Genomic DNA, 22,685 nt, shown 5'->3' with positions numbered 1-22,685 from the left:
CCATGATTACATTATCCTTTACCATGCAGAAGTATACAACTTGTATGCTAGTAGTATAGAAATGAATGTACTTGTAGTGTCGTGACCCGTGACGGTCATGTCAGGGTTTTTGGGTGATGATTTTCACTTCCCATGCCATGTCGTTGCTTTGTTTATTTTCCCAGCTGAGTGGGTGCGTTTCCTCCAGCGCTCGTTCCCGTTCCCGTTCCCTTGTCATCTGGCTGGAGAGACGCGCCCACCAGCCACACACCGGTTCCCCGTTAGCCTCGCACCTGACTCCCATTTGCACTGCTAATTAACAGACTATTTAAACACCCCGTGCCGACTTGAGCGTCGGTGCATTGCGCCCTTTACACCCTCTATACACGGTTGCTCCTTGTGACGCCAATTTCCCGATAGCCTGTTCCTCTCGCTCTCGCTCTCGCTCTCGCTCTCGCTCTCGCTCTCGCTCTCGCTCTCGCTCTCGCTCTCGCTCTCGCTCTCGCTCTCGCTCTCGTGTCCGTTCACGTTAATCGTCACCGTCCGAGTTCCCCGTCACGTTTCGTGTGCCTTTGCTATTTTTGTTTGCTGCCACGTTTTTGTTTGTCCCAGTTCTTTGTCTATACCTTCGTTTAATGGTTCAATAAATTCCCCTTGCAATCTACCCTCTTCGGCTTCCCGCAATTGTTGGGTCCTCCTCCACCTCGCCTACCAGTGAGCCCTGACATGTAGTATGTAAATAAGTATAAACCAGTAAACTAAACTGTGGACTAGAAGTATACTAGTGGTATTTAAATGAGTGTACTTTTAGTACACCTAAAGTACAAACCTGTATACTAGTAGTATATAAGTTGGTGTACTTTTAGTCCACTTAAAGCAAACTAAACTGTGCAGAAGTATACAACTCGTATACTAGTATATTCAATAAGTATCCTCATAGTTTACTTTTAAAAACTTAATGTGTTCCAATTTAGTATAATAAAGTATTGAATTAGTATACTTTTAGTACACAACAAGAACATAGTCCAGATCACTCTTTACAAACTTATAGTTGAGTAGACTTTATAAAGTATACTTCATGTTTCCTACTTTTTCGTAAGGGAACCTGTTATAGAAGCCAAATGCTAACGTCAATCAAGTGTCTCTTCCGTTCTGGACATTGGCTTTAAGGCGTGACAAGTCACACGTCAAATTATTTGTGTGTGTGTGTGCGTGTGCATGCGCGTGTGTGCTGGTGCGCGTGCGTGTGTGGGGGTGTGTGTGTGTGTAAAAAGGAGCGAGTTTTTTACTCTTTTTGATTTGATTTTATATTAAATATAATCGACTTATTTGGATTTAAATATTAATTTTATATGACGTGGCGCTGAAGATGAGCACAGAGGCGTGCGTGTGTGCGCGTGAGTGTGCGTGAGATGTGGACAGGCGTGAGAGTGAGAAAGAATTGAAGAAGCATTATGGGGCCATTATTGTTGCAAAACTATTTGCAAATGCGTATCTCAATCAAAAAAGGTGTAAAAAGAATACGTACCTGTAACCAGAGTCACAAATATGTACCGAGAATCTACAAACGTGTACATTGATTTGTAAACGCCCTGGGCCTCTTGATTGGCTGCGTTCTTACATGTGACTTTTGCTACAGTCCTGCAGTGCGCGAGTCACAAATGCGTGTAGCTATTTGTGAATTGCAAACGCCTATCTGGAGACTTTTGTGGCTCTGTAGCTACACGTTCAGACCACAAGGGGACGCTGGTACTCAGCCAGCCCAGTACCACCAATATATACGCGAATAACATGGATGCTATCGACCCACGGTCAAGTACTATTTATTTAACATTCTTTAAATTGGAATAAATCGGAACTAACTGCATTGTTTGTACATTACACATCGAACTCATTTAGTCAGTGCGTCTTTATTTCCTCATTCTCCACGTTGCAATCCGGTCATAGAATTTAATACCCTGGGCACTACTGCCCTCTCGCGGTACAAACAAGAACATTTCATATCGATCCGCTAACAAAATGGCACAAATAATATGACCCGTGAAGCAAAAAAAACAAAACAAACGATGAAACTTTCCTACATTAACAATGCTGCCCTTTATTGCATTTACTAAACACCTTTTTTCAAAACTAATTCATGACTTTATTGACTAAACTCCATACAGATTTCATCGGATTATCTGTCTGCTGCAGTTGGAGAGTACGAGCGCAGCGCCCCTTGTGGTCTGAACGTGTAGCTACGGAGCCACACAAGTTTTTAATTTTTTTTAATTTTATTATTGAACAATATCAATGACTGAGCCACACAAGCATCCAGATACGCATTTGCAACTCGCTCCGCGCATTTGTGACTTGTCCACGGCAGAACTGAAGAAAAAGTCTTTTATGATGTACTTTTACCCAATGGTGGATTTATATTGACCAATGCTGTATGTTGTTTACCATTGCAGTATTCTTATAACTGCAGTACTTTTATCGTTGCAGTATTTTTTTTTCATTGCAGCATTTTTATTTATTTCCCATCTGTACAATGCACAGACATTCGGAGTGTTTCCTTACACTTGTATATGTTGTGGGATGTAAGTGTGTATATACATGGGGATTTGTGTATATACGTATATACTGTGTATATTTGCATGCTTTTTATGAATGTCTGCTGCTAATGTTATACATGAACGGCTACATGACGCTGCCGCCTCTGTGTGATTTATATCTTCGCTGCTGTAACACTGCAAATCTCCCCATTGTGGGACGAATAAAGGTCATCTTTATCTTCATCTTTATCTTGATGTAAGAACGCAGCCAATCAAGAGGCCCAGTGCGGATACAAATCAACGTACACATTTGTAGATTCTCGATACATATTTGTGACTTCAATTACGCAAGTACACACTTGCAACTCTTTTTATGCGCATTTCCAAATAGTTTTGCTACAACAATGGCCCGATAAAGCATTTCTTTTGCGTTTGCGTCACGTCAACAATCGCAACAGCGGCATTTCTATCAAACCTCGCGTAATTTGTAGCCGACGCCTGTGACGTCACACATGCGGTGATCATGACGTCGCATCTTTGTGATGTGTCGAGGAAATCTTCATTCATTTGGAAACTCCCTCTTTGGAAGTGTGTCCGTTCAAGGCGATTGTGACGTCACGACAAAAGGTGAGGAAGGCACGCCAAGCAAAGAGGAATTCGAACCGTCCGTCACACGCGTTCTTGTTTTTTCAGGCATTCTCGCTTGCCTTTCAATATGGTGTCCGTCTTCAAACGAGACATCCAAATCAGCCACAATTGGGGAATTGACTTCGAAAGGTACACATTCTCTTTCAATTAATTTGTTAAGTTGCACCGTGCAGCGGGTGTGCGCGTGCGTGTGCGAGTGCGTTGGGGTCGGTCTCTATAAATAAGAGCGAAGAGTGTGCCTGCTTATTTTGAAGACTGAAAACTTTGTGGTCTTTTGAGTTTCTGCTTTAAAGCAAACTTTTGACTAAGCGAAGGATGGATGACGTCACGTTTTCATGTTACAGGACAAAATTCACCGTGGAGTGTGTGAGGAACGCCCATGTGAGTATGGCTTGGATCTGGATTGCAAAACTCGTGCACGCGCTGTCATGCTAAATTGGAAATGATCCCCGTCACTTGCTTTTCGACCGCCGGTACTCAGAGCGCTTCACAATGACGTCATCAGGAGCAAGTGGAGGTTCAGTATCTTGCTCAAGGACACCACGCCAGGGATCAAACTCCCAAACACACGTCCACTTAATTTTAGTCCATCTTGCTCAGTTGCAAAAAAAAGTGAAAGTGAAAATAATAATTGAAAAGAATTACCAGAGCTGGCCGCTTCATGACTATTTTTGCCGGCCAGTCCCCTGCCCTCCGTCCGCAATCTCGGTACCCGTCCGGCCTTATTCATAAAAATGGGCCGGACTAAAATCCTCCTCCGGGCTTTGTTAATGGATCCCTTTTTTCAAATTGGTCACCACTGCTCCTCGCCCCTAAAATGAGCGTTGGCGGAACGGACTGCCCAGCGCTGCGAATTACAAATCATAACACTAACGAGCATCTTTACAACGCAAAAAGTAAATCACAAGTGAGATTAGAATTACATTTATTGCACTAAATTGCTGAAAATTTTGCAATTCAAACTTTATCGAACTTGTTTCGTACCAAAATATGCCATTTTCAAGTTTTGTTTTTTTTCCCCCACCATAAATGTGACATATCAACTTAATTGGAAAACAAATTGGAATCTTTTTGAAAAGGACAGTAAAGTAAAGTTTAACAACCCAATTTGCATGCAATCTCATAACGAGCTAGCTAGCCTTTTTATGGGGGCGTTTGGCGTTACTATGCCAACCGGACTCTGCATTATTTCGGTGCCCTTGAAGGTTCCCCATCGCATTGTTTTTAAACGTTCCACTCTTTTTGTTTGTTCTATGATTTCGATTTGCACTGGAGAGGGGACGCTCCCGAATCTCGTTGGACACTGAGTATGATGACAATAAAGGACATTCTGATTCTGATTCCGATTCGAATTCTGTCCTGGCAACATTTTCTGTGACTTTACCCCTCTTTGTAGTGACAAATGCAATTTCCTGATGCATTTTGCTGTTCTTTCCTTCCATAAAAAAGAAGATGTCCAACTATAAAGCTATAAAGAGTCAAAATACCAACCCAAGTTGCAAAACGAATGCTGAGCAAGAAGCAAGTTTAACGTTGGATTATTTTTGCAGCTTTTTTAGAGCAACGCTCTCAATGAAATGGAGCATTTTCACGCAGGGTTTTTCTCAATGGCTGCTTTGTCGCCATCTTGTCTCTGTAAGGGGCTGCTTTTCCACCCGTGGCTGGAAAAGCAGTGTGGAAGGGACCCTTTAACCGCGGACACAGGAGATGCAGTGCTTAACAGAATGTTTATTAGCACAATGCTACTTACAATACAAACGGGCGCGGAGCCGACAAAGTCCAACATAAAGCGCTGGAGGGAAAGTCCACTCCAGGAGGAAAACATTAACGATAACGAAAAACGCTTGCAACGCAAGGGAAAAGAACAAGAACGGAAATCACTTGCCACAGAAGAGCAAGGGGAGTCAATTGGGAACGAGCAAAGGAATCCGACAAGTACAGGGCACGAGACGTAGTCAATTGGCGTAACAAAGGTCATAACACGAGAATCGAGGAAACGAGGAATCAGCACAGACGTGGCACGTAGCGAGAGCAATGAGGAAGGAATAATCCGACGCTGAGGGGTCAGCGTCGGAGGCTTAAATACACTGAAAAATCATGGCTAACGTGACACAGCTGTGGGCCCGGTGGGCGTGTCTCTCCGGCCGTGAAAACATGGCATGACGAGAATGCCGGGAGGCACGCCCACGGGCCAGCTGAGAACATAAACAAACAAAACACGTGGCATGACAGGAACGGATCATGACAGTCTCGGAAGGACATTCTTACCGCTGCAGAAAAAGAGGAAAAGAAAAGATTTGGGGGAGATGAAATCATTGATTTCTTCTTTTTTTTTCTCCTCAGGATCTTGTCGTGAGATTGTCAACGGATGCAAGTCCGGAATTGGCCTACCAGACTCACTTGGCTGAAGCGGACTGCCAACGGTTTGCCATCCAACAATCAGGCGTGTCAATGTGTCGTTTGCTCATCTTGTTTTATATCCTTGCAAAGTTTAATGAAGAATCACAATCTGGAGGAGAACGTGCCCTTCGCGGAGCAGCTCATCCGACTGCTGGACGAATGTTGCAACAAGCAAGATTTCATCCTTCCCAGGTTCTCGGCCATGATGAGCGATTTGCCCTACTCAACGTTGACAATTTTGCCTCTGAATGTTTGTTTGAAGCGCCAAATGCCAAATGGCTTCCTTCAAATCTGGCTTTGGTGTCAATCAGTTGACTCGAGTAAGCCATGAGAAGTTTGTCGTCTTCTGCTGGTGCTTTTTTGTCCTGCAGGATCTGGCTGCGTCTGACTCCAGACAAGCCGCAGGCCGCCACGATCCACTTCGACGTGGAAGAGCGAGACCGGCAGACGCACGTCACCCGTCTCTCCATGACGCTCGCTCGGGCCTCGGGCGCGCAAATTGCGGACGACCCGCAAAACCGTCTGACGGGAGCGCAGGTGACCGAAGGCCATGCAATGAAAAATCAACAAGTTGAAATGGATTTTGATGCATTGTAAAACGGCGATGAAAATCGGGCAGATGGGCCAAGTGGCCTGGGAAGAATTGGAGCAGAATTTGTTTTCATACTGTATTCATTGTTTGAAATGTACACCTGGACAGATGTTGCAAGAATGTAATCAGCACACGCTGGCAATATTTCTATTGCGACGGACGGATAAAGTTTAGGTCGTGCCAAATGTCATGTCAGTCTCGTCACGACGCAGAAAGTGGACCAAAAGGCCACCTTCAGGTCCTTGTTGGCCAACAACATGTCTCAGCGTGCATGCAAAATGCGTTGAGACGTTCAAGATTCGACACGAGGTCACAGCCGCACGTGACATGTGGAAAAAAAGGTGAAAAGTCATTTGGACTTTTCATCTGAAATGCCAGGACATGAAAGTAGAGGATGCAGAGGACAGGGTTAGATGGAGACAACTGATTGGCTGTGGCGACCCCTGAAGGGAAAAGCCGAAAGGAAAAGAAGAAGACCTGAAAAGCAAGTACCACAAACATTTTGGGAGTCGTTGGATTTGGCTTCCCTGCGCGAGTGCTTGGGCCCTTCAGTCGCACAAAAGTGTTTTTTTTTTGTTGGTTTTTTTGGTGTGCTGTACAGAAGTCACAGTGGATATTTTGGTGTGTGCGTATGTGTGCACAGAGGAAAACGACCAACACTCAAGTGCTCTTGTCGGAGACAAAAAAAGGCGAGCACCTGATGGACGGGACGCTGCAAGTCAAGCCAGAGAAGTTCAAGACAACTGAGGAGCGGTGGAAGCAGACGCAGCAGTTCACCGTTCGTGTCGGCGAGCCACCTTCAACAGTAGGGGGCAGCACCTGCCTCATCACGCTCGTTTTGTGTTTCCGCAGAAAACCGATATGGAGATGGCCGAGTGCATCGATGCGGAGGTGAAGAGGGTTTCCGAATATATGGAGGTTTGTCATGTTCTTTCTCGTCTTTTCAAGGCCCTGCAAAGTGGAAAAAGAATAGATTTGGCAAACCACAGAAATGCTGACAAATTCACAAGTCAAGTAATTAAGCAAGTTTGAGTTTGGGGGTTCCGTTTTGCTTTTTGCATCTTGCTAAAACTAGCGATGTAATGATTCTCCCACATTTGTAAAACATGCAAGCCAGCTTGATTGAACACTCGAAGTCAGGGGTCTTCAATCCTGTTCCTCGAGGGCCAGTGTCCTGCCCGTTTTCCTCCTCTCCCTGGTGCAACACACCTGAGCAATCGTGATCTCGCTTCTGCAGACCTTGCTGCTTATCTGATCATTTGAATCAGCTGTGTTGCAGCAGGGAGAGATGGAAAACCTGCAGGACGCCGGCCCCCGAGGAACAAGATTGAGGACCCTTGCTCTAAATTGTCCTGGCGCGTGAGTGTCTGCATCTTTGCGTGCCCTGCGGTTGGCTGGCAAACTGTCGTGGGTGTCAGCCCCGCCCACTGCCCGAAGCCGGCTGGGATGGGCTCCAGCACGCCCGCGACACTCGTGAGGCGAAGCGGAACAGATGATGATTGGATGGGTTCCATTTGTGCAGTTCGCTCGCCATTCGGAACGCTCCATGATTACCGTTTCACTCCCTCGTTTGTTTCATTTAGTTTCGGCATGAAACAACAGCAGAGCGTATCATGAATGAAATGATTCAGTTTCAAGTATTTTATTTTTTTTATTCAAACAAATCGAATGAAGGATTGTAAAAGTGTTGGCTGACTGCGGAGTTCTTCCGGGCACAAAAGTTGTGAAGGATCTTTGCCGCTTTGACCCGTTTTCTTGAAGCACACCTTGATGTGACGTCTTGTGCTGTTCTCAGGACATGGAGACCATCGAGAAGATGTGGCGTGAGCCGCACAAGCTTCGCCAAAGGAGGACGAGGATCTGCAGGTGACCACACTGATCACTTGGACGCTGTAACAAAAAAAACAAAAAAAAAAACAACACTCACGCAGTCAAAAGTGCACCAACTTTACTTCACCATTAAGTGAGCATCTCACATGTTAAGAGTGCGGTGGTGGTGTCCACCTCCGGTCCTTGAGGGCTTCTATACTGTACAGTTTCGATGTGTCTACTCCAACACACTTGATTCAAAATGATCACCGCATCAGCAAGCCTGACAAGAACCCTGATCATTGGAATCAGGTTTGTTGGAGGAGGGAGACATCGAAAACATTGTGGCCCTCGCGGGCCGTGAGTGGCGTTCTAGTGTGTCACCAGCCGGGCATCTTGAGGCGCACGTGTGCTTTGTAAACATGCAAGCGACTGGCAGGGCCGTCAAAATACCAGCACATTTCTCGCCCACATTCTTGACTTGGATTGTTTTGCATGTCACTGAGCAATGTGGGCACGCTTGTGTTTTCAGACACTAAGCCCTCGCCATCTGGATCACAAGTGAGATGAAGACTTGCTTCTGAAATGATTTTCCATTCTCAAGAACACAGAACTCAAATAAAGCCTTCTGAAATATTACATCTTCTGTCTTCTTTTCCAAAACATGCCTACGAATATTCTCAGGTCATCAAGCACTTTTAAAGCCTGTGTGCAGAACTCCCTCAATGGCACAAAAAGGCACTGGCATTTTGCCGGAGTGTGCATGAGAGAAATCATTCCTAGGATGCTCTGAGTCACGCTCTGCTGGATGCTGTTCCACAGGGTTCTGTTTTGGGGGCCTTGCTATTTTCACTGTATTTGCTGCCCTGAGGTTCCATTACCTGAACCGCTGCGCCTCACGAGTGTCGCGGTGGTGCTGGAGCCTATCCCAGCTGTCTTCAGACCAGTAGGCAGGGCTACGCCGTGAACTGGTTGCCAGCCAATTGCAGGGCACACAAAGACGAACAACCATCTGCGCTCACTCACACGCAGGGCCATTTTAGAGTTTCCCCATCAACCCGCCATGCATTTTTTTGGGATGTGGGAGGAAACCGGAGTGCCCGGAGGAAACCCACGCAGGCACGGGGAGCACATGTATGAGAAGATATGAGCCATTTATTCCAAACATTAGGCTTGCATAAATTTAACTATTGTGGCATCCAACTAAAATGAGGCCACGGCAGGCTAAGACAAGGGGAGTTGAAACATTGATGATGCGCATCTCAACTATTGCACAATGTTGACTTTTTTTTTTTTTTTTTAATCGAGGCGCATCCATAGCGTAAGAAAATGACAGGCACTCACTTCCATTTGCTATTCAAGGTCGCTCTCTTGGACTGATCAGCTCTCTCTCCGCAACACAAGTTGGCCGACATTCGACGTTTGTTTCACTTACAAGTCCAGGATGGCCGAGTGGTCTAAGGCGCCGCGTTCAGGACCCAGTCTCCCCTATTATTATTCCACATGTGCGCTCACAGTTGCTTTCCTTGATGAGTTTGAAAATGTTTTACGTTGATTTTTACGTTCAGCAAAATATTTCTTCCCCATGCTCACCCCACCACATGATCCAAACAAAAATAACGATTACCCACAGGTGTGTGCACCTACTAATAAGAAAGAACATGTGACACCACCAATCACTGGGAAAGTGGAGTGTTGTGCACGCTTGGCATGTGCACGTCCTGTGGGGATCACCAGGCGATCTTGGTACAAAACCAAGCCAAAATTAAATTGTCTTTGATGGTGAAGTGTATTTTCATACCGACTATCATGAACATTTTTGTTATTCTCTTTAAGTAATTATGAGGGGACAGAAGATGAAAGAAGTGACCAACCAGCCTTTGTGTTGAAATTCTCTGACGGACAATAGACCTTATATTTATTTATGGTCAGGCAGGTTGCTGGCTGAGGTCAGTGATCTTTCAGGATGTGAAGAGCACGAAATGTGATCGTAAAAGACTGGATGACACCAGAAGGCCACCACAAAGGGAACCACATTTGCTCTCACCCGAGGGGGCTTTCGGGGCAAAGTTGAAGACTTGCCGAAGGAGAATGCATATGTAACAAGGTAAAATTAGATCTTCACGTCCTGTGTGGCCATTCCCTATTAGAAGGAAGGCCAGAGAGAGGGGGACCTCTTTTCTTTTTTGGGGGAACTTCTGATCAGCTGTGTTGATGGAGAGGGGAGCCCTCTAATCTCGTTGCACACTTGAGTACAATGACAATAAAGGGATTTCTAATTCTAATTCTAATTGACACCAAAACATTTTCTTCCAACCACCGGTGTTTTTCCATCACCAATCCTGCCTTGTTCAGCGACCTGTCCGGAAGGAAGACCCGCACATCAACAACAAAACATACCACAATGGTTAAATATTATTTGGGAAGATAAGCTGAAAACAATTGATTGGTAATTGATTTGAAAAGTATCGGATAGTTAACAAGGAAACTGCTCGGACTTTTACATGATTAAAAGTGAAGACAATCAGCAATTTTTGTTTTTGCCCAAGAAGTTTCTTTGGTGGGCCACAAGAAAAAATGTTGCGCTCTGAAATGAAAACACGGCATAAGCAAGATTTGGACAATTTATTTGAGGAAATCTGATAAAAAAAAAAAAAAAAGTAGCAAGATGGTTTTCTGTCATCTCTTGCATGCCGAGGCCTTCAAGCGGCGATCTCGTCCAGCCTCCGGACGACGGCGCTCGCCAGCTTCAAGTAGGACAGCGCCTGCACCGGGCACAGAAACAAAAGAGCAACTCGAAATCGCCTGTGGAGAGGAAGAAAACGAGAATGGCGACAAAAAAAGAAGAAGTACCACCTCGGGGCTGCCAGGCGAAGATACTACGACGGGTTTCCCTCGGTCAGACGTTTGTCTAATGTGGACGTGAAGAGGAATGTCACCTGAGAGCACAAAAGGCGACCAATCAAGTCACGGAAGACGGCTTCCCACAGGAGAAGCACGGCAATTGTTGGCTGTTCGCGACATTCGACTTGAATTGGTCTCCCACAAACGTTACGTCCAAAATATTAGCGAATCAAAATGGCGGTGCAACAATGAATCGACAACTAATCGATGCTCAAATGAACTGAATTGATTATTTTTGATAAAGGTTTAGAATTTGTTAAACTTGACAAATCCTCGGAAATTTAACCTCTCCCAAAAATCGGTGCTTTCTCACGTCCTCCATGAAGGCAGACTGATTACGACATTTGCAACAGGCGGCAATCTTGGAAAACAATCACAAACATTTTTTGCCCATTTTCTGACGGATGTTATGAAACAAACTAGCAACTGAATCGTAATCAATTTGTGCATTTTCTGCATTGCCAACGAGAAATGTCCTGTTTTAGAATAGAGGGATGGAAATTCAAACATGTTTTTTTTCAAATTCAAAAATGATCCAACAGGTTAAAGATAAAGATGAAGATGTCCTTTATTAGTCCCACAATGGGGACATTTGCAATCGATGATTAATCGATGATTAAAATAATTGTTAGTTACGTTCCTAAAAACAAACCTTTTATGGACAATAAGCATGAGTTGCCTTTTGGTTGTACTTGTTCAAACGGTCCTCCGCAGAAACATGAGGAAAATGATTGGGGGGGAACTGAGTCAATCGATCAATCGACCAATCGATCGATCCTGTGCAATGGATTGGCCGTACCTAATAAAGCGACTCCCAGCGAGTCCGCCAGCTGCCTGGCGCCATCCGAGCCGAAGATGGCCGTCTGCTGGTGGCACTTGGGACACTCGAACGTGCTCATGTTCTGCACCAGGCCGAGAAGCTGCAAACACGCTCGCTCACACACGTTACATGACAAGAGACACGCGATACATGCGCATTGCACAACTTGCTTATGCAAGCCGCTCGCTTTTACCGGCACGTTGACTTTGCGAAACATTTGTGCTCCTTTGCGAGCGTCCAGCAGGGCGACGTCCTGAGGCGTCGACACGATCACCGCGCCTGCACGCAATGCACACGGCACGTGTGTCACTGGGCCGCATGGTGTCAAAAATCGACACAAAAAACGGCGGCTTCCGGATGAGATTTTCCGCCGCCATTTAAAATGCCGTAGACTGACCCCAAATAAAGTTCAGATGTTCTAGTAAGCTTTTCCTGACCTTTTTTTTGTTTGTTTTTTTGCCTGCTGCCAGGTTTTAAGCGAACAGACACTCATCCTTGACTCCCTAAATCGTCCAAATTCCTAATTCAAGCTCTGCATTTTCAAAGGTCTATTTGAAGTCTTGAGGTTGGGAACCATGTTGGGGCGTCGCAACGGTGTAAGTCCCCCCAAAATAAAAATAAGAATGAAAAGTCAACCGCTACTTTGCATTTTTCACCGGGTGGTCCGGTCCCAATTAAGTCCACAAAAAACAATTGAATGCTGGAATAAATTTGGAATGATATTTTCTATTAGTAACATTTTGGGATCTCATACATATGTGGCTACGAACTGGGGTGTGTAGACTTTTAACAACGCGCATTGCTGGCGTGCTAACCTGCTATGGGGATGCTCTGTGTGATGGTCAGCTGCACATCGCCTGTCCCGGGAGGCATGTCGATCACCAGATAATCCAGAGAGCCCCATTCCACCTATGTGCACGCACACACACACACACACGCATACGCACACACGCATGCGTGTATAGAAAACGTGCATGCGTACGCACACACACTCTGGCACGCACTTACCTGCGTTCACGCTAGGGTCGGAATAGTTTTGAATTTTGACTTTTTTTTTTTTTTTTTTACATTCTGTTTAAATTTGTTTTGGGAGCAAATTTGTTCATTTTTCTTTTGGGGAGATGCGGAGTGACACATAAAAAAAATAAAAAATAGACCACTAGGTATTGCAAACTGAAGTCAATTTTGAGTATCAAACCTCTAACTGTAATTATATGAAATGTTTTTATCAGTTGCGCCAATAGGGGGCAATCGTGTGCTGTTATAGGCAGTTGAAGCCTGAACGTATGATAGCAGTTGACTTGAGCTGCTTGTGACAGATCAAGGCCGACTGAGTTGGGTCAGAGCAAAGAAACTGGACGTGCATTTTATTATAAAACTCACACGTTAACACTAACTTTGGTTCTTCTGCAGCAGCGGATGAAAAGCAAAAGCTTAATAAAAAGCAAAAAAAAAGCAAAAAAAAAAAGAAAAAAGTCCTCTAATCTCACGTATATTAATTGCCAAAAACAAACACAGAGGACATTCTTACTATCATTTCAGCCATAGTTTGTATTTTAACGTAAGTTAGTTTCAGATTTTGAAAAAGCATTTTCAATTTTATTATGTTAGCAAAAAATGTTTCAATTTCTTTCTTTTGACCTTTGACCTTCTCTGTGAGTGCACGTGTTCTCAGAACCTGTCTGAGCAGCTTGTCCAGCGCCGACATGACCATGAGGCCCCTCCACACGATGGGGGCGTCGCCGTCCACTAGAAAGCCCATCGACATGCTGACGGGACACAAGACCGCAAAGTCGTCTTTCCGTGGCCACATTTCAAATGAGGTCAACGTGTCAAACAAATCTTCATTTGTTTTTTTCGGTTGAGGCCTTGAAGCACTTCAAGTAAAGTGCAAATTCAAGGCATACAAGCAAGCCATAAAGGTTAAAATTCCACCCCTCACTCACAGATCTGCCATTTTCAAAAGTTTGACTGGACGCTAGTGAAAGACCAATTATCGGGCAATTGGCCAATAATCGATTTTTTTATTTTCAAGGCCGATAAATTAAAAAATGGTTTATTTTGGTTCGCTGAGCGGCAGAAGCAGATTGCGCCACCCACAGCACCATCTGATTGGTTCCTTGTGCAGTGGGTAGCCGCCAATCAGCAGCAAGCTGCCTGTTTGCTTTTTCACTTAGAGTCACATGCACTTTAACAGACTTTGACGAAATTCTAATGGATGTCAGTCTACTACAACTCACAACTCATAGAAAACGATTTGCCGTCGTAAACTTTAAAGAGATGTTTGTTTTAGTTCAACTATGCAGCTGAGCCTGGGAGCTCTGTGCACTTTTTGTTTGAATTTTAAAATTAAGTTTTCTATTTTCTAAGATCTAAAAAATGCCTTAACATGTTGTAAATCACGAAAGTTGTTCAATAAAATTGTGCTTAAAGGCATTTAAACTTTGACAAGTTTTGGAGATTTTAGTTTTCAAAATATTGACTCCATATAACCATTTTTCAACCAATGAATATCAGCTTGAAATGTCGGTTATTGGCCTCCATGACAACTAAAAATCAGTATCGGCCCTGAAAAAAGCATATCAGTTCATCACTACTGCACGCTATGAAACACTAGCGAGTCAATGGCAAAAGGTAAGCAGAGCTGCACTGTTTTGATCAGATAATACGTTTCGTTTCAAGACTCACCAAGGAACGCCGTAGTTGGTCAGCGGGAGCATGCGATTGTCTGGACAGACAAAATAAAACAAAAAAAATGAAGTGCCATTTATCATTTGTAATATATCCATAATATCGATAGCACGTTTTTCCAAGATCATGCAGCCCTAATGAATAAATACACACACACATACAAATATATATATATAATTATATATATATATATATATATATATATATATATATATTTGCTGTTATGTTTTAAGGGTCAGTACATTTTATTTTTCCGCTGTCCTCATCCAGTTTTTTCTCTTATATTCCAATGTAGCCTTATTTTATTCATATTATTTTTTCTATTTGAATACAAAAGTGCAAAAAAGGTGGTGTCACTGAGTAATGTGGTAACAATTTTTACTCTGAAAATTCACTCGAATGCGCGATATGAAGCCTAAAACAACAACAACACCCCCACCAATGTTGCTTTCAATTGTGTGGGAAACAATGCAGACAGAAAGATTCATTGCGGCCCTGCAGCACAAGTTTGGACAGCATTTTATTGATACAGTAATACCCCGCTACTTCGCGGTTCACCTTTCGCGGCTTCAGTGCTTCGCGGGTCTACAAAATATTCGGGGGCATTGTAGTTTCGCCGAGCGGCACGAGGGGGCGCTGGAGCGGTTAGACGGCCGGCGTGCGCCGAAGAGGAGAGTGGACGAAGAAGAGCAAGTTCCCCCGGACACGATTGGTGGCGACGTGTCGCGCGGTTCGGACCGTACCAGAGTTCCGGCCGGCGTGCGTGGCAGTTAAGCCATATAGGAGCACCTTCCCCGGGCACGGGCGGTTCCAAGCGGCCCTTAAATTGAACCGAATGGAAGCTCCGGAGGAGGAGGGCGGGCGTGTGTCACAGTTAAGCCGAATAGGAGCACCTCTTCCGCCCGGGCACGAGCGTAGCGTGAGGCTGTCAGTTATGAATGAATAAATAAATAAATGAAGAATGCCACCTTTCATTTCACTGTCATGATCCGTGCCTGTCATGCCGCGTGTGTTTTTGTTTTTCAGCTGTGTGGGCGTTCCTCCAGCGATCGTCTCGCGCCATGCCGTCAGCTGCTGCGAGACGCGCTGATTACACTGACTATATTGTGATTATAATAAATATCTTTGTATCACCACCTTTTTTCCCGTGTCTGCGTTTGGAGAGTCCTGCTCAATCCTCCAGCTCTGCTGGAGGATCATAACATTCACAGGGCACACCGGACGGCGTACCAGCAGGTAAAAGTCGAAATAATTAAATAAATACAAAAAGAAGTAATTGAATAAATACAAAAATAATGGCTGGGGAATAAAAAAATAAGTTTTAATAATAATTTTTTTTTTTTTTGTTATAACATGAATTTCACTCTCTCTCTCTCTACCCGTATATATATATATATATATATTTTTTTTTTTAAGCATTTTTGCCACTACTTCGCATATATATATATATAGGTGTGAAGTGTATATAAGTATTTTATTTTATTTTATTTTTTTTTAAGGTGCGCCGCTACTTCACGGATTTTCAGTTTTCGCGGGTGGTCTCGGTCCCCATTAACCGCGATAACCGGGGTATTACTGTACTGTTTTTGATCAATTCCCCTGATTATTTGGATGAAGTGTTGATGCGTTACTGTCAGTGAGCTCCGGGTTTCCCTTCAAGTTCATCATCTTCGGAATGGACGGCCCATAGACGTCGGCGTCCAGCAGCCCAACCGACTTGGACTGAAAGGACAAAAATACAGATCCCAAAAATATTCAGAGTGTCTGCAACTTTTGAGCATATGTGCAATTTTTGGTGTGCTTGCAAGGAACAATGAGCCCCCCCAAAAAAAAAAAAACGCCACAATTGTATTCTTGTACTTCTCTTTTTTCCTGTGTTTTGTACAGCGGAACCGTGAATGTTAAACGTTTGCCCTTCACGGATTCATCTCACAGGGGTTTTTTTTTTTTTTTTTTTTTTCAATATTTTTAAATAGAGCTAAGCAATGACCCAAATTTTAACCGTGACCACCATTTTGGATGCCACAATTATCTTGATATTCACATTTCAACTTTTGTGCAAATCTTTTCAAGCAGTCGTCAGCCAACCAGCAGCAGGCGGACGACTGAGGGACAAACAATGGCGACCGATCGCTTGTAGCCCCACTTATTCCTGGATTTCGGCTGGTTCATTGTCCCCCCCCTCCCTGTCAAGCGGATCGTAGCACCTCCTCACCGGCTGGTTGGCCATCAACGCCAGCGCCAAGTTGACTGCGGACAAAGGAGAGACATTTTTTGCAAAAAGCTGGAAGGCGAGTGAGCGAGCACAAATGACGTCGTGTTGCGTCGTACCCGCAGTGGTGGACTTTCCCACGCCGCCTTTCCCAGAAGCCACCAGCAGCACCTGGCGGACCCCCGCAATGGCCTTCCGCCTGGGGAGGCCTCGAGCCATCTGCTGTTTCTGACGCTCCGCTAAGGCCTTTGCGTCCGCCGCCGTCTACGACGACAACAAGGCATCGACAAAAGAACCTCCTCGGGTGATTGGACAATGAACGCCGGTGTCTTGAGGTATGAGTTGAATTTGTGCCGTGACCACGCTTTTGAGTTCGTGTTTTTTTTTTTTCATGACTGAAGCAAAAAAAAGAAAAAAAAAAAAAGAAAAACACTTTTTACGTATCGTTATAATTTGGGCTGAGTTAAATGTCAAGAGCAGATGAGCCAACCAAGCCAACTCTAAACACACAAACGCGTCTCAGGAGCGACGTCATTTGCTGGCTCTTTTGTTATTGGCTGCTGCTTGATGATGTCGCTTTGGTGCAACAAACATTAAGAAGACTACAAGTCCTAGACGACGGTTCGACCTGCTCTTCTTCCGGCTAACGTCCGTGCCGTTAATACAGAAAGAAATGCTTTTTAAATCAACCCCAATGGCTGGTGTCGAAGACGACAAAGAAGGACCTTTTTGCTGTCATTATAAGGCGCGTCCCGATACAACAATTTCTACTTCCGATCGGATATTGCGGCCTAGAGTGATGTCCGATTCCAATAGCGTCCGATACAATATGAGCAGGAATCATACATGTTATCATTTATTTTCTTAGTATGAATTGTTAGAAAAGACTTGATCAAGTTGTCCTGTTAAATCAAATAATATTTAGCAACAATACGTATGAGAAAATAGATGACCCATTTGTTCTAAACATGGAGTGCATCTGACTATGAAATGGATGGATACAGTTACAAAACACAAATTGGATTGTTCCAATACCAGAAATGTTGGAAGAAATTAATACGAAAAAAAACAAATCGACATGTTTTTATTTTTATATATTTAAATTTTTTTTTTCGTCTCATGGCCGTTTAATATGCATGCTTTTGGAATGCTGGAAAAAACCTGAGCACCCATATTTTTTTTCTTTTTCTTACCACAAATATATATATATATATATATATATATATATATATATATATATATATATATATATATATATATATATACATATATATGGCACAGTGGACGACCGGTTAGCTCGATGGCCTCACAGTGAGAGACGGCATCGGGCGTGGTTTCGATCCCGGCTCCGGCCATCCTGTGTGGAGTTTGCATGTTCTCCCCGTGCTTGTGTGGGTTTCCTCCGGGTACTCCGGTTTCCTCCCACATTCCAAAAACATGCATACCAGGCCGATTGAACACTCTAAATTGCCCCTAGGTATGAGTGTGAGCGCCCTGCAATTGGCTGGCAACCCGTTCAGGGTGTCCCCCGCCTGCTGCCCGAAGATAGCTGGGATAGGCTCCATCACCCCCGCGACTCGCGTGAGGAGAAGCGGTACAGAAGATGGATGTATGTATATATATATATATATATATATATATATATACACACATTAGGGGTGCAACGATACACAAAATTCACGGTTCGGTTTGGTTTGATACATTAGTGTCACGATTTGATATTTTTTCGATACTATTTTTTTTAATTTATAGATGATTGAAGCTACTTACATTTGTTTAAACTCAGAAGCACACATTTTTTCATTTAATCAAATCTATTTTAGCAACACCTCACCTGACTCATTTTCTGCTGCGCGTATTTAGCAACGTATTAAAAAAAACAGCACCATGAAAAAAAACAAGAATATTGTACAAATACAAAATAAATTACCTGAGAAATGACCCATATTCTGTGGTGCATTCTCAGCAACAAATTACAGTATATTTGGCAAATAAACAGCTCCTGAACAAATACAATTTTGACTATACTTATCTTGTGAAGTATATATTCAGCACCATTAACTTATGAAAAAAAAAACAGGACCTTGAACTTAAACTATTGGGTTAAAGATATCGGCTATATATGTATGTAAAAAAATACTAAAATATTTATTAGAACATTTCTTTATTTTATATATTAAATTAAAAATATTTTTCTGCAATTCATATTTAGCAGTCGAGTATACATAAAAAATTATCTTCCTTAATATCATATAATTTGAAACATCATTGTTTTTAAAATTTGAATCATTGTAACACAAACTCATCCAAATGCATTATCATCGTGGCTGCTTGACTGTATTTTCAGAATAAGCAGAAAATAAACACTTAATCCCTTAAATTATTTTTTTAAACCACTGTACTTTGTTTACAAATAAAGATGTATTGGAGTGCATTGTGCAACTACTTAATATTTTAAATCAAATAAATAAAATAAAACAGGTATAGCTGCGTTTGGGCGCACTAATTTCCATCCTCCGCAACTTCTTTCAGACTTTTCTGGTTAAATCATCAGTCGAGCAGCCGTGTCTGAATAACGTTGCATTTGATGTCCCAATCCGCAGTGACGTTAAGTGCCGTAACGGTCATCTGGCGCAGCGGGGGCTGCTGACAAAGCCGCTGCTATTTTGACTCTCGTCTTGTTGTACAAATCAGGAATTGCAGAATTGTTATTGCAGTATTGGTGAAATAGGTCCGCGCAGGAACCATAGAACGTTCCACTCATTTTCACATTGAAGTGATGTCGGCGTAAATGTGACCATGTTTGTTGTACTTCCACCAGTAACGTACAGTGAATGGGTCTGCGCTCGCCAATCCAGCATATAAAAGGCGGACTAGGCAGCGTTGCTCCTCATCGTCATAACATTTTGCGTATTGTTCGAACCAGTGCGCACCGAAACGTGACCACTGTATCGAACGATTCAATACAGATACACGTATCGTTGCACCCCTAATATATATATATATATATATATATATACATATATATATATATATATATACATATATATATATATATATATATACACACACACACATCTCCTCAGTTGTGCTGCATCATTACGTTGTTAACCTTACCGGAAGTTACCACGCGGTCGTACCCCAAATCTTGTGTGCATCCACGTAAACCGCCACCCTGACCACGTGTAAAATTTGATGTCTAATCAAACTGTCATACATTATATTATAATTATTATTGATATTATATGATATTATTATGATATAACTAATATTCTCTTAAATGACACAAAATCTCGACTGTTAACTTGGAATACATCGCGACACTTCCGGTGTGGTCGCTGTCCAAAAACACGTAAACTTGACGTCGCTGAGCAAGCTCAACACAATCCAAACAATGTCTGGAGAAACGTCCCAACATACTTACGTGCCTGCGTGTTAAGTGCAAATAGCAAGCAGACGTGGCTTTAATTTGGAGTCCGGCTCGTAAAACAGGTGATTTGTTGACGTGTGTTCTCAAGAAAAAAGAAAGTCTGGCGTATGTGTAGTGCGCCATGTTTGAGCTGCTCGAGTTGATCACTTGAGGCGCGTCAATGTTGCGCAAAACACCAATTGCAAAACATTTTCCACAGAACAACCCAAATGCGGTTCGTTTTGGAATGATTACGATTCAAGAGTAAGCTAAATCGTTTTTCAATTTAGTATGGTATCAACTGATATTTCACACGGCAAAATTATTGACGGCGAATGATTTGCGCAACTTTGAGCATCTAAGAACCTCCAGTTAGACAAAACCAGGAAGCGTGCTCCATGCAATTCTTGCAACGGTTTGCAGTTTTTCCAAAAAGCTTAAGTTGGCCCACTTTGAATGTTGAGTGTTGTTTCTTACTTCTTTTTCACGATTTTATTTTAGCGGAGTGGAATGGCGGATGGGAGCGGCTGTGTGGTTCCGGTGGCCCGGACGGTTCTGCAGCAATGTTTGCAAGCGAGGCTGCAAGTGAAGCCACAAGACGAGCAGCAACAAGCTCAATGGGTTCAGGTCTGGATCAAAAAATCCTATTTCATTGAGACGATAACGGGAACAGGTTTTAAGGGGATACGTGTGCGTGCAGATTGAAAGAGGGATGGTGGTCTACATTTGTTTTTTGAAAGGAGCAACAGAAGAAATCCTTCCCAAGATGGGTGAGTTGCCGCCAATGTGATTTTAGTTTACGAAATAACGAAAACTAAAATAAATAAATAAAATAACTGTTGTCAATAAAATGAAGTCAAGACAAAAATGATCCAAGGCCATATCTATGTATATATTCTAAATTAGTCAATTAAACTGACAGAACGTCCTACCTGCTTGCTTCCACATCTATTCTAGTAAGGAATATTTTTTTTTTAGTTCAACCTATATGCATGTAAACAAAACAATCTGGACGCCCGGGGTAGTACTTTGGCTGTCAAATCAGCCTCCGGTAGGACGATTCGTACGGGTAGGGCATTTTGGCAGAACACCGGAAGAAGAGAAGGTTGAACATTGTTGTCTTCGTCCTCTTATCATCATCTGAGACGCGTTTGCCCCTTTTGGCTCCAATGGCTCATCTGCGCTTGGCATTTAACTCAGCACGAAATGCAACGCAAAGTAAAAAGTGCTTTCCTTTTTGCTTCATATAGATGGGGGAAAAAAGGAAATTGTACAACCCGATCTACTCTGAAAAGCCACAAATCTACTTTAGAAGTTGGCAAATACGGCATCCTATCTTTATTATAATTAGGGCGCATGCATCTAATAAGCTGTCATTCGAAGTCTGTGGACTGTTAAAACTGTACTGTTTTAAAATAATATTTCTTCTTATGACAATACTTATGTGGTCTTTTTTTAATCTTGAACACAAGTGAAATGCCTTTTTTGAAACCAAAACTAATACTGAAAGCAACTAAAACTGTTTTTGGAAGAAATTAATATCTAAACAAACACAGCTGCCCTAAAGACTAATGAAATTTAAAAAAAAAAAGTCAAAATTAAATGGGCCCTATTGTGTAAATGTATAAAAATATGTGATTGAATTAAAGTTGTGAGTTCCGATTGCATTTGTATCCAAGTTCCAAGACTTTAAATAGTCCCATGGAATGTCTCGTGTGTAGTTTCGTCACTTCTGAACGTGCGTCTCTGCGAGTCTCCGTTGGGCAAGATGGTTTCGGTGTTGGATCTTCCGGGCAGCCTCCTGGTGGTCCCTCAGGCCACGCTGGGCGGCAAAGCCAAAGGCAGGAGCATGCAGTATCACAACAATGTGGCAAAGGAGGATGGAATGCGACTCTATGCCCGCTTCGTGGCTCTGTGCCAACAGGAAGTGATGGCGGCCGACGTGAGTGTGCAACACGGGACATACGGGAACAGGCAGGTCCTCCACATCCAAACCAATGGACCTTATACGCACGTCATGGAATTCTGAACACAACTCAGAGTGACGTGCTTCATACATTTTGACTTGTCTCTTCTGGACAACTTTGTGTCTCGTGAATAAAAAGGTGGAAATAAATGTGTCCCAATTTCTTTGCCCATGGCACTGGTACCTCCGTGCGTCACTGACGAGGCCCAGGAGAGGACGCTGTGCGCTGACCTTCACACAAGCATCATTGAGTTCAAAGTTCAAGCGCAGCGCATCGCAGTAGCGTCCATCCAGCCACACGGTTTCTCCGCTTAACCGCGGTCGGGTCGCGGGGTCAGCGGCTTTAAGCAAGGGAGTTTGTGTCAATGGTGAATTGAATGAATCATTTTGTTTCCCTTCCAGGTCAGGATCGTTCCTGATCTCAGACAGTCTCACACACTTTCAACAAGACACACAGGAGATTTCTGTTAGCTATCAGGCCTTTAAAAGAAATTGAAATATACTGTGAACAATTCTTGACTAACTTCTGATTTCAAAACGACAGGAGTTACCCATCTATTTGTTGTGCGTTTGTGATGATAACATTTGCGTTCACCATAACGTTGCGTCCTGCGACAAAAACGACTCACACCCCCGAACGCATATCGAACGATGGGCAATCAATGTGATTCTTTAAAATCAGTTCGATGAGGCCATGATTGATCCTGATCACAATTGATGA

General features: G+C 43.2%; 3 protein-coding genes across 7 annotated transcripts; 2 read left to right on the top strand and 1 right to left on the bottom strand.

Annotated features, from left to right (window-relative positions):
* The first annotated feature begins 534 nt into the window (after positions 1–534).
* LOC148342478 (uncharacterized) lies at positions 535–8,587 on the top strand. The gene is made up of 11 exons (XM_088309818.1): positions 535–693; positions 3,066–3,140; positions 3,207–3,290; positions 3,506–3,542; positions 5,505–5,584; positions 5,652–5,753; positions 5,933–6,098; positions 6,797–6,931; positions 7,006–7,071; positions 7,949–8,019; positions 8,495–8,587. Exons 3-11 carry the CDS (start codon positions 3,229–3,231, stop codon positions 8,499–8,501), a joined length of 726 nt encoding a protein of 241 aa, XP_088165944.1. The 5' UTR covers positions 535–693; positions 3,066–3,140; positions 3,207–3,228; the 3' UTR covers positions 8,502–8,587.
* Positions 8,588–10,572: 1,985 nt separating this feature from the next.
* Positions 10,573–20,165, bottom strand: nubpl (nucleotide binding protein-like). 3 transcript variants are annotated; one of them, XR_015845689.1, is made up of 11 exons: positions 20,014–20,165; positions 16,709–16,853; positions 16,593–16,627; positions 16,009–16,099; positions 14,375–14,414; positions 13,328–13,455; positions 12,502–12,595; positions 11,880–11,965; positions 11,666–11,786; positions 10,819–10,901; positions 10,573–10,727 (listed from the first exon to the last, which is right to left on the bottom strand). XR_015845689.1 is itself a non-coding variant. In XM_088307585.1 (11 exons), exons 1-11 carry the CDS (start codon positions 20,140–20,142, stop codon positions 10,665–10,667), a joined length of 978 nt encoding a protein of 325 aa, XP_088163711.1. In that variant the 5' UTR covers positions 20,143–20,165; the 3' UTR covers positions 10,573–10,664. The 3 variants fall into 3 exon arrangements, 2 of the variants coding, with proteins under 2 accessions (XP_088163711.1, XP_088163704.1); XM_088307585.1 differs by having other exon boundaries at positions 13,365–13,455; XM_088307578.1 differs by having other exon boundaries at positions 11,666–11,965; positions 13,365–13,455.
* On the top strand, positions 19,915–22,114 carry dtd2 (D-aminoacyl-tRNA deacylase 2). 3 transcript variants are annotated; one of them, XM_088307617.1, is made up of 4 exons: positions 19,915–20,081; positions 20,500–20,625; positions 20,699–20,768; positions 21,720–22,114. In XM_088307617.1, the coding sequence occupies exons 2-4, from the start codon at positions 20,509–20,511 to the stop codon at positions 22,025–22,027; spliced, it is 495 nt and encodes a 164-aa protein (XP_088163743.1). In that variant the 5' UTR covers positions 19,915–20,081; positions 20,500–20,508; the 3' UTR covers positions 22,028–22,114. The 3 variants fall into 3 exon arrangements, with proteins under 3 accessions (XP_088163743.1, XP_088163736.1, XP_088163727.1); XM_088307610.1 differs by lacking the exon at positions 19,915–20,081 and adding an exon at positions 20,211–20,413; XM_088307601.1 differs by lacking the exon at positions 19,915–20,081 and having other exon boundaries at positions 20,420–20,625.
* The last annotated feature ends 571 nt before the right edge of the window (positions 22,115–22,685 follow it).

The sequence above is a fragment of the Idiotropiscis lumnitzeri genome, chromosome 1 (assembly GCF_059441095.1).
Source record: "Idiotropiscis lumnitzeri isolate Australia: NSW breed Sydney's pygmy pipehorse chromosome 1, RoL_Ilum_1.0, whole genome shotgun sequence".
NCBI classification, from domain to species: domain Eukaryota; kingdom Metazoa; phylum Chordata; class Actinopteri; order Syngnathiformes; family Syngnathidae; genus Idiotropiscis; species Idiotropiscis lumnitzeri.
Note: the sequence above shows the minus strand (reverse complement) of the source record. Positions and strands in the feature narration are given on the sequence as shown.